This window comes from Poecilia formosa, unplaced genomic scaffold (genome assembly GCF_000485575.1).
Source record: "Poecilia formosa unplaced genomic scaffold, Poecilia_formosa-5.1.2 Scaffold10, whole genome shotgun sequence".
NCBI classification, from domain to species: Eukaryota; Metazoa; Chordata; class Actinopteri; order Cyprinodontiformes; family Poeciliidae; genus Poecilia; species Poecilia formosa.
This window is the reverse complement of record NW_006799949.1, coordinates 2,542,343-2,554,537: the sequence shown is the minus strand read 5'-3', so window position 1 is coordinate 2,554,537 and position 12,195 is coordinate 2,542,343. Positions and strand designations below refer to the sequence as shown.

Sequence of the window (12,195 nt, the reverse complement as noted above, 5' to 3'; positions counted from 1 at the left end):
TACATTTTTGACATGGGCCACATAGGCAACTGCCCAGGGCAGCTGTTAGAAGAGAGAAACTTATCTGTGAACTTCACCCTCAACAAGTCTGCTATTGCTTCCATGCATGAGTCGTCCGTGGATAGTTGGCACCCCCAAGTGATATGTGTGCAGTGCACCCACTGTTGCTGTTGAGAGTAGGACAATTAGTTTATGTGCTCTGTGTGGCAGAGGTACCTCTCCTAGAACACCAGTCTGTACTATCCTTGTTTTTCATAACCACAAATGTATCCACACAACAGAATTTTTGTCAGCAAGGACAAAGGGTGGAGATTTGCAGTGTTGTTCTACAGTCACTAACTGGCATTTCAATAAAAAAAGATTTGAATTGTAAGAAAGGTATGATGAAAAACTTGAGAAATGTATAAGTTGTCACTGTTGAAAACTGTGATATTCTCCGATTCCGGTTACTGGTCCACACCTATTTGATAGAAACAAACTGTTTTAGTATAACCCTGAACCTTATAGAGCAGCACCTTTAATACAAAATGTAAGCAATATACAAGAGCATTATGCCTCTTTATGAAGCTTTTGTACCCACTGCTTAATTATAATCTTTAGCTTATGGCTAACCCAGTATCTGTCATGTTTACAAACAGGAAATGATGTCACGGAAACAATGTAAATCAGAGGCTGGTGATGATCAAATAAGTGAATTAGGAATATAATGATAAATAAATCGTTCTCATTAACTGCATAATAGCCAGTGGAGGTGGGGGTAATTTGTTTCAATTTGGCTGGGCTGACAGGTGTGGCGTACTGTGGCTCTCTGTTGCCCTTAATGGCCAGTAATTCCTCTAATGGTTCCCATTTATTATCATTTCATCCACTGCTGTTGTGGTGAAGGGGACGGCAAAATATGAAGGAAAAAAAAATACACCATTTATTTGTTCCATGCACTTTGATGTGACAGAATGAGAATGTAGTATGAATATGTGTGCCCGCCTGTCTGTAAGTTTATATCTTCATACTCACAGCCACAAAGTCATTGGCTGTCTGTATCTAGAATTAGAATAAGAGACAAGATCTGTCCTCTTCCCACCTATTGACTGGTGACATCAAATGAGTGAGAGGAAGAGAGAGGGTACTTTGATGTTGCTGTACAGTGCAACGGATGCTATTATTGAATTACACCTTCTGAATAATGACATAAAACGCAGGAGTCCTCTGAAATGTTTTTCAGAGTTTGGATTAAAGCTTAGTTTTACCACATGCTGTATTTATTAAAAGTATCCGCACTATATAGAAAATCATTAGACCTGAGATTCTTTGTTTGCTACATCTGCTAAAGTCAGATTTTCTTGTAAAGTAGGTTTTTATCAGTAATACCTGAGGCTTCCAAAAATTAGGAAATTGAACAACTGTTGGACAAAAGAAGTGTCAGGCCTACCAATACCATCTGAAGTACATGAACAGCATCTGAATTTTATGTAGTTTAGGGGGAAAAAAAACCCCATAAAATCCATGTCCCTCAGCACAGTCTGTCATCTAAAGTTTTCAATGTCGGTTCTAAAATACTATTTAGTCAATCAATTCTGTTTTAGCTTTATACTTTCCTGCACACATAAAGCAAAACAAATCTGTAGTACCTTTCTGAAGAACTACTAAAAAATGTCCAGATATCCAAGTTTACAATTCAGTTACTGTTGGAAATTCTTATGTTTTCCGTATCTCCACCTGCCAAATGGTAGCCAAGTTTGTTATTCAATCATTAACTATGGTTATGGCCTTTTGACACATTTCCTCTTGCCCATCTTCTGGGTAACAGAAGTATGTTTCATTAAGACTGCCAATCTGTCCCACCCTAAGATGCTCTCCGGAAGCCATTTTATGCCTGACTGCCCAGGTGTCTTAATCGACCTGGTTCAATGAGCGTTCACTTGTGATGTAAAGTGAAATTTACTCCTGTGATGTGTGGTCTCTTGTTTTATGACAGACAGCTGTTCTTATTTCTCAATGCTTTCTCCACAGGGACTTGCTGCGGATAGGTGTGACGTTGGCTGGTCATCAGAAGAAAATCCTTGGTAGCATTCAGGACATGAGACTACAGATGAACCAAACACTTCCTGTCCAGGTGTGAGCAGCAGGACACACAAGACGGATGCAGTCAAAGGACAGCCAGACAGGAAAAGGGGAGAAACTGTGCCAGAGAAGGCCACTGGAAAACCCTAGCTGCCTGACCTATCTCTGCCAACTAGACACTATGAAACTGGCTTGCAGTGCCTAAGAATTTTTTTTTTTCTTTATTTCAATACCACTTACATTTCCTGTCCCCACTTTTTGTTGCCTGCATTGTTTCTTCCATCCAAAATGAATTAGTATGTTTTTGAAAGAAGAGGACTTACCCCTAATTCCCATGTGTGCCTCACCAACTCTAGAATGGGTTGATGTTTGCATGCATGTTTTTTTGTCAAGTTGGCCTTAGTTGTGCTCTGATCCTCATGCAAGACCCTCGTTTCTTGACCTTCTGAGTGTAATAAGACACGCTAAAGGATGAACTTCCCTTGCAGGAAAGTAATCAAGGTGACAAAGATATCTGTGCCAGACCACAAGAGGCGGAGGATGATTATTTCCCCCAAAAGATGCTGTTTTACTGTGCATGTGTGTTATTCTCCATCTTCATATTGAAGGTGTGTTACCTAAAAGGGCAGATGCTTGGAGAGGCATGGAGTGGTGAAGGAAAAAATTTAATCGTGCTGCAGTCGAAGGTTAAGAGGCTGATGGAGGTCAAAGAAAGGGAGCCACATTTTTTTGGACACCTGCTTCGACTGTTGGGTCACCAGGCGACCTCTTCACTCTAACCTGAAGTGACTTAGGATTGTTCCTCTTCTCGGGAACACCTACTAATCAACTGTTTTTTGTTGTTGTTGTTGTTTTGTTTTTTACATATGAGATCTCTGTCCACAAAACAACATGTGATGTTTCTTTTCGAAGTTTTTTTTTTTTTTTTTGTCTCTCTCACACATTTTTTGGGAGAATTGTGGCCGGTCCAACCAGTACCCTGTCAACTGGACACTGTATGTGACGAGGGGAAGACAAGGACTCTGGCAACACTGTTTGAAAGACCTCCTGGCCTTTTGTGTGCATTTTTTTTTTCCGATGCGAGTGTCTACTTGTGTGTGTGCGCATGAGTGTGTGTATGTATGAATAATGAGTGGATGTGCTAGAGTGCACCAGGTTGCACACGGATATACTGTAAAATATGGCTTCCGTAATTTGACACCATGGAGAATTAACGCATGAACTGATCTGTAATAAGCAGACACTATATCTGAAATAATTATGCTATATTCTGTGGACAGCTGTTAAACATTCACCTTTCTTTATTGGATCCCAAAAACAGACTTTGATCACACGCACATACACACACACACAATTATGACTGACGCTTTTATTTTTACTATTATCTGGATTTAGAAATAATCAGAACAATCGTCTCTATGTTTCTTGACATCCTGCCCTGTGTATTTATTTGTACCTCACCCACCAACCCGTGATCCCTCATCAGTATAAAGATGGACTAGGCTGTTTTGGGAACGTGAAACAATCAGAGAGAAGACGAAACTCCAAGAGAATTCACCTGATGAAATAACAATTAATAAAGTAATTGCTTATATATTGGATTTTGTATTTTTGTTGTTGTTCTAAACAGCCTGTACAGGTTTTGTAACAAAAGTAAGATAAATGACTAAAGAAAGAGTTGTTGTAAAATGTTTGTCTTAGAGTGAATTCATCAGCAAGTAATGGGTGTTAGGAGAGAGAAAACAAGCATGTTCAATCACTGAATAACATGCCGTTTCTTTTTTTGTTTTGCATACATTGTTATCTCAGTGTTGACCATGTAGGTATATACGAGTGTATGTGTGCCTCTTGAACCCGATACTCAGCCTCCCCAGCCCCATTTTCGTTTTCAACATAAAGAGCATTTGTGAAGCACTGGGCTGTTACTAATTGTCTTCCAGGCACATAATTTTCATCTCCCGTGAACCACTCAACTGTTGTCCAGCCCATTTTACATAAGCTTGTCAAGAGGTTTGTAAGGGAACAAGCCAAGGGATAGTGTTGCATCAAACTAGTTGCCTCACCTTTGTGTTATTTCGGTCAGCCTCGGAGGAGGAGCTCTATTACAGGACTTGCAGTTTCCTTTCCATCCAACAGGATCCTCATTAGAGAATTCGGAGCTGTCTGGCAGGAGAAACCTATTGGTCTTTTTCTGTCAGCTCGATTAATGCAGCAGCCAATCAGGCGTTGCAGGGATATGAATGTGCAGCACACAGGCATTTGCAGACACAGGGCAGGCAGACATATCATTATCTCTCATTCATTTGCTGTCTGGCCTGCAATCACCCTGTCTCAAGCTCCGGGTGCTGCATGATTAGCACAGAGCTGGATCAACAGTACGAGGGATACAGGCCAGCCAAAATCTAGAGCCAGCTTCATCTTAACTGACAGCAGCTGCATCTCTGAGGCCATGCTATTTGTGCTTCTCACAACAGGGTGTTTGGTGCGGGTGGATTAGGGAGTGGGGCGGTATCGCTGCTGTGATCTCGTAGATAGCCGCCATATTGTTTGGATTGGAGTTGATCAATGCAACATGTGAATACAAGTCTTTATAATATTGCAATGTTTTTGGCAGTGCAGTGGTTCTTTCCAGATCTTTTAAGAAAAGTCATATGCAAAACAGCACACACTCCTTATTTTGTAACGATCCCTTTTACATGTGCAGATAATTTTACCGATGTAGCTAAACTCGTTGTAGAGCTTCCTATCCTGTAACTCTTTTAGTGCAAACTTAGAATCACAATAGCAGTTTGACTGTTTTTGTACTAATACGGTGCCATAAAGAACTTTCAATTTGTCATTGCCAAATTAATAAAATCAGATTAATTACATTACTCATAAAAAATGTAGCAACATGACAAGAATTAATTGAAAAAGCGTTTTACTGGGCGCTTTTTATTGTTATTCATAAACACTCTGCCCTCTTTCATGCCAGGACTCAGTTTATTGGAAAAGATTGATATAGCGCATGTTTGTAAAGTGACGACTATTAGAATCTGAGATTGCCACAAGTTCCCAATTTCATCTTCTCTAGGCACGTCCATCTTTCAGTCACTTTAGCTTCTCTGCTGCTCTAACTCGTTTGTGGCTCTGAGTCAGATGCTGGGCACTGAAATACAGAAAAAGTGGGCAGGATAAAGGGGCTAAACACAACAAGATGGCAAACATGCACGCTCAAGAGAAGTGGCAGCCTGGAGCGTGAACTATTGATGAAGTGCACATGGTGCTTTGAGGTCTGGAGCTGTGTTTAGTAGAGTCAAACTGGCCATGAGTGATGTGCTCAACTGGCAGCAATTTCACATATTTAAAAGATTAATTCACTTTAACTACTAACAAATAATCTGTAGGACATTTATTTTTCAGACAAACGTGGAAGTTTTATTTGCTTACTGTGCACAGAACGGAAAGGAATTATATCTCCTGGTTTTTGTGTTCATCCATCAAGCCGCATGTGGCTGAAGTTAAGATGGACTGTTACATTTGTGTGTGTATGTGTGTGGGAATAAAACAAATGCTATTTTATAAAGAAACTGTTTGATTGCCAGAGCATAGACCGTCAGCTATGGTTGTCATTCAGTGTGTCAATAGAAATCGAATTATCCAAACATTCCTCAACTTTATTTTATCCATTTTACCTATATTGCAGATTATCACAGATTAAAGTCTCTTCGAAGAACAGCACTCACCCCTCCACACACACTGAGCACTCTCTAGCTTTGTTTCCATTAAAACGTGTCTGTTTTAAATAAATATACAGTCATTTTTATGTCCTCTAACTTGTCCACAGACTTGTTGTCTTTTGGTCACTTTTGTGTTACTTTTTACATTTCTTTCCTAATAATAAGCAACATTTTTCAGAGAGTACTGTACATGATTAGTAAAATAGGAACAGTGGGGTTGGGAGAATGAAATGCAATTGTTACTTCCTCTTTGGAAAGCATTGAGATGTATTTAATGGTGCAGACATACACAACAAATTACTAAAAGAAGATGCATTCTTGTAGAAATATTTTTAAAAGACCCTTTTTTGCAATTAAATTATTTAAGAAATGTGATCCTATCTCCCATCTGATTCTTTGTGTGTTGTTTCTTTTCACTGATAATTCCTCCACATGGAAAGTGTTCTCTGTCCTTTAGATACCGTGCCAGTTTATAATCACCCTCATGCTCCACAGTCAAGCAATTGCCCAAGACAAACACATTCAATCTCACCACATATGTTTTCATTCTCTTGCTTCTATGATTATTACCAGAACTAGTCATGCAGCATTTATTAGAATTTCATTTTTTATTCAATATAGCCAACATTTGGCTGACAAAATCACAAAAAGTAACTGCACTTTTTCTTACGGAACTACTCATTTTCTATCAAAAGCTTTCAGATTCAGTGTTTGTGTTCCACGTGGATTTCAGCTGCATTGTTGCCCCTGCAGTGGGAAAGCCTGAGGTCATTCAGAGTAACAATGATTTTCCAAATGTGCTTTTTATGGGATGTCTTTAGCTGCAAACACCAGAAGAGAAAATATTGATATTTTGAGAAGTTATCCAGAATTCATCACTTCTAATGTGAGCTTTAGCTCTTTGCTGCAGCTGCTCATATTGAAATCAAAAATTAGTAGCTTCATCATCATCATAATGCAGCCGTTGTATTGAAATGTCAAAGAGGCTAGCTTTCACTTTTAAAAATACAGAAACAAAATTTCATAAAAGTCAAAAGACCACAAAGACAAAAGCTGGTCAGAAACTTACTAAATGTTGTAGAGGTAAATCTTTTATTTTATTTTATTTTTTTTTTTATTATTTTTGATTGTTTCTGATTGAAAATAAGACAAGCCTTTCTCTAAAGATCATCAAACTGTAACTTTTTAAGGCAATTTCTGACCCACATTCAAGAAACTCTCCGGAGATTACATTAACAGATTTATTGGCATACAAAAAATAGTCTGTCCCACAAGTAGGTGGGTCATGTGATAAAGAAAGGTGAGAGACGAACCAGTAGAATATTGAGAGTCAGACTTAAATCTGTTTTTCCCGGTACCACTGGTAGCACAGCGTGCAGAGAGAAAGACAGAGAGACACCTTCACACTGTTTTTCTTTTGATTGCTCAGCTCTCACTCTTTCTGTAACTCAGCTGAATGAAGCCTGCTCTATTCACAGCAGATCTTAGCTTTGATTAGCATGAGAACCTTGTGGCCAATCACATGTGAGGGTATTGGATCATACCATTATGTGAAAACGGAGAGGGGGAAAACACAGGACAGTCTGGTAAGTCCATGCCTTCAGTCAATAGACAAATTAGCATACATATAATTGTCACCTGTAAAAGAGAAAGCAGTATCTGGCTGAAGATTAAAGATATCAGATAATCATAAATTATTATCAGTCTTCTTTTAAATATCACTTATTATTGTTGTCTCCATTTAATTATGGAGTCTTGATTCCATCTCAAATTGGATAGAATGTATATTTTTAAATATCTCTTCTTGGGACTCAAAAATAAGGTTAGATAATCTCACTTTTTTGTCACAAAACTGTCAGAATAAATGTTAGCACTATGATAAAACCATGTTTTCTTTTATGTTGGATAAGATAACTGGATAAGATCAGTTTTATGGACAGCTCTCTTCTTTCTAGTAATTTGTTTTTATGATCAATCTCCATATACCTATTGTGGGACTACTTTGGCAGAGAGGGCGTACAAATCCCATGTAAGAAAATAACTGTAAACATCCCGATCTGAACAAAGAGACTATATTATAGGTTTCAAATTTATTTTGGCTAACTCACACAGCAACTACCATTTCAGTGCTCAATGCATAGTAGAATCTGTCAGTTTGAGGTAAATATGGACACATGCCAAGATGAACTAGAGGACTGTATACTTTCCTCAAGCTATTGACATAGTGTCACATTACTCCAAGATGGAGAATATTGATTGTCTGCAGGCCCATTTCATCAAAATATGTCATATAACGCAAGGGAAAATTATTAAGAAGTCAATAAAGATTAATTTCTTATCCCCTCTTGGTCTGTGAGGCAGCATTAGCATAAATATTGTTACCTTCACATGCCTTAACCACATGTCGGTCAGGAGGAGGATCAATGAAAAACATGATCACACAGCATTAAAAAAAAAAAAGAAAACCGCTTCCTTACAATGTCCTTGCTGACTCCTGATTTTCAAAGCCAGGCTCCTGTCATTCAGTCTTAGTCCCGATAGTCTGTTCCCTCCCCTCATGAGCTCCTCGCTAACACCCACATATCCTTTCCTTCATCGTTTCTCATCTCCTCTGCCATAATCCCTCTCATTTACTTTGGCTCGGAACAACTAATTGGTCACGTCTGTACGGTGACATGGGGACCAAACATAATTGCTGGACAAATAGCGAGGCGTTTAGCTTGAGACCTGTCTCAAGCAAGCTGTACACAGACACCAACCAACTGGAAAGTCTAATTACCACTTTAGCCCCACAACTCGCTAATTGGCAAATACTTCTGACAAAGAAATATGTGCATCTCCCTCTGCGTGTTTGTCAGTGCTTTCGCTTCCTTACTTGAAATAACAAGCCTGTGAAATAAATGAAATGCGTAAAAAATAAAAAATCAGCAGCACATATGAAAAGTCAAAACCTTAAAAATGGTGGTATTAATCACATGTGTTGTTGCCATTGTGCTATCTTGCCATCAGTCCGCTAATTGGATTTGCTGGGTTGGTTTAGCCTAGTTCAGACTTTTTTTTTATATACTCTCCCACCAACTTGACAGTTCTTTTTTAAACCCCAGTGCCATTTCCAGTTGAAACTTTTAGTTACATAGATAGTTGTAATACTTTAACTATTACAACAGATGCAGCGTTTTAAGTAAACAGAATTTTGGAAGTTGAGAAAATAGTCCTTTACATCCAGTAGATAGATAACACTTCACTTTGAGTTTGTAGGAAACACCAGCTGAGGTGATCGATGAAGTCCACAACCTCAAACAACAAGCGCCTGATAGAAAATATGGAAATTCTCCCACTGAAAAAACAAATCCAAGCTGAACAACATTATCTTATAAAAATTGTAGATATTTAATGTGAGCTCCGGTGGTGTATCCAACTTTGATCAGCTTCTTGATTATTAACTTTGGGCAGGAATGCAAGCAGCATGTTAATACCAGGTATGTGCCTTTAAAAAACTGCAGAACCTCACAGAATTAGTTTGCTGTTTGAATATTAAAACAACCATAGCATGTGCAAAATAAACTTTACTCATTTTTGAACCATACAAATAATTCTAGATATGTTTTTAAATGGTGTCAAAATCTTATATGCTTAAGTGATCAGCTTCTTAAAATAATACATCCCAAAGAAAAATCCCATTTTTAAATCCCTGAAAACATTTGCTGACATACCCGAATTGCCCCTAACTCTTAATAGGGGACCCCACACATTATTTTAAATGTATTTTTAAACTAAAACAAGTGTCCTATTGTTGGACACTCAGGTGCAGCTGCATGGTCTCTCTGTCTGACAGGTTAAGCATGTCTGCCAGGGAAACAATATTTAACAGGACTGTGCCAAGGGACCTTGAGTTCACGGTCAAAAGCTGGACAGTCAGTGGGGATCTGTCACATCTGAAGATATGGCAGCCTTCAGGTGCAGCAAGGCCACTGAACATGCAAAGCAAGATGTCAGCAAAGGAGAATAACATGTTCTCACAGCTAGTTAAGAAGATAGCGGCTTAACTTACTGGAAAAAAAGCACATAATACAAGTACTACGCTGAATAAATCACATGGCTCAACACAAGACGTCCTTAACATGATGCTTTGTGCTAGCTGTCGAAATAAATACCACACATACAGCATACATATTCTGTCTAGTGAAGTAATGTATGGAGATGCTTTTCTCACAGCTTCGCAAAAGCCTTCTGTTTGTGATCTTTTGTGGGACTTTAATGCTCTACAATCTAATGTGGTAAATATTAAACTTCAAATTTAATTATGGGGATAAATTCACAGTGTGTAAAGACACATTTAACTAAGTTTATAATTAGCTTATTATCTCCTTGTGGGCAGGGTGCTATTTATATATGTTGGTCTCAAGATTTTACATGAAAAATCTACCTTGTGAATAAAAATTTCAAAAAAACCATAACTTTCAGTTTATCTGCTGTAATTATTAACAACAACAGCTCAACAAGCATCTGCTGGGCTCTTTTTCTTGGATGTGAATGATCACGTTGCGCCGTTGATAATTACACACACCAGCCAAAAATAATTAATTGCTATTGCTTTGTACTTATGAAAGACGGTCACGACATTGCCAAGTCAAGGTCATTTTTTCCCCCTCGTCATCGGTAGGCATGAAGGGAAGGGCCTTGTTCCATCCTGACATCTCATTAACTCCTCGTCGATATTTATCAGTCTTAATCAGAGCTGTGACAGGTCCGGTGTGATTACTTCCTGTGTGTGAAAGCAATCACACCTCGTCCTCCCAACTGTCCTTGATTTATTGAGGGAAAAACACTCTAGCACGGTTGAGGAACTTTGAAAGCTGTGTAAAACACACAGAAAAGAAAAGAGCACATTCACAGGCTCTGCCTTATCTCTGGGAATGGTAAAACAGCACAAGATTAAATATTTCAGCAAGAAATCTAGGAATAAGAACTACTTGTTTCATCAGACATTCAACAAAGTGTTAACTGTCTATGTTGGAAAAAAATAAAGGTCTAGGAAAGTATCTTTTAAAAAACTGGTGGTGAAAACTGGTGAAAAGATTTTTTGAATATATTGAGAAATACCATATTTACCCAACAGTACATTACCATAATATGGTATTTTACCTAACAACCCCTAACAACCAAAAATCCCAGTGTTCCATTGATATTTTATGTAATCCACCAGAAAGTACTGCCTGGATGTAAATTTAAATTGTAGAATGCATATATATGCAGTCGTTCAAAGACAGTTTCTCCTTCCAGCATCTAGTGTTATTTTGGGTATGATGATTTTAGCTGACCAGACCAGCTTCTTTGATGACGGGTTCAAAGAACATAAGGTTGAAAGGGCAACTTGCCATTTCTCTCATTAGCTTCAACAAATTCTAAAAAAAAAGTGAAATTGGGGACTGTGGCTGGGTCACCCCAAAACATATACATTACTCAGAAAAAAACACACTGATGAAATTAAAAGATTACTTTTAACTGGTGGTGGTACATATTTTTTTTTTTTTAATGAAATTAGACAGGCTTTGTAACAAATTAATCAAGATAAACCACATTCTTGCCAAACAGTAATATTTGAAATGATGAAAGGTTTTCTAAGCAAAAAAAACAACAACTTTTGGCTCAATAAATATAGAATTTATATACATTATATTATAAATTATTTCCCCTTCATGTAGGAGGAAATAAAAGACAGCTTGGAAACACTGATCCCAGCAGCGGTAGAGCAGACTTTGAACACCAGAGCACTGGAGGGATGCATTTATATTTTACATATCATGCTGTTTACTGTCATCACTTTGAGAGTGACATAAGTTTCGCTTAAGTTGTTGAATGGCCAGTTTTTTTTTTTTTTTCTTAATGAGAATTCTGCAAGCAAACTATTTCTGCAGTTTCAAAGAAAACCTAAATACACATCCTAAGCCAGCAGGAGGTAGGAATAATTACAGCACAAAAAGTGAGGCATCTAGAAAAGAGGCCATACAGGGTGGAATATGGTAGTGCTGTGATTGCCAAAGCCTTTTAATGACTGATAAGAAAGTTCCAGTTTAATATCGCTATTTTTCTACCACTCACTTTTACTTTGACTAACAATATGTTTTAAACTAATGTTTTAACTGAAACAAATCTGTTAAAAAAAAAGAGAATAAGCAGAAAATTAGAGTAAGTGGCTAAATTAATTTCTTGTTCATGCAAAACTGTGGTCGTTCTTGATGAACATCAGGTGTTCAGTCATTCTTCTTGACCCTGCTAATGACCTTTAACAAGGAAAATGTGAAGCAAGGTAATATCAGGTGGCAGCCAGACAAAGGTGTGACAATAGGGGGTGTCAGATAATGTGCCAACATTCTTGCAGCTGTGTAGTTTTGAAGGCTATGGATGTGGTTTT

General features: G+C 38.0%; 1 protein-coding gene across 9 annotated transcripts in view; it reads left to right on the top strand.

Annotated features, from left to right (window-relative positions):
• The window catches only part of ephb3b (eph receptor B3b), a 65,882-nt gene extending 59,727 nt beyond the window's left edge, over positions 1-6,155 (top strand). For all 9 annotated transcript variants that reach the window (XM_016665382.1, XM_016665403.1, XM_016665413.1 and 6 more), the window contains one exon: positions 2,011-6,155. In XM_016665382.1, the coding sequence (XP_016520868.1) occupies positions 2,011-2,119 (109 nt within the window). In that variant the 3' untranslated portion in view covers positions 2,120-6,155. The remainder of the gene's footprint in view (positions 1-2,010) is intronic.
• The last annotated feature ends 6,040 nt before the right edge of the window (positions 6,156-12,195 follow it).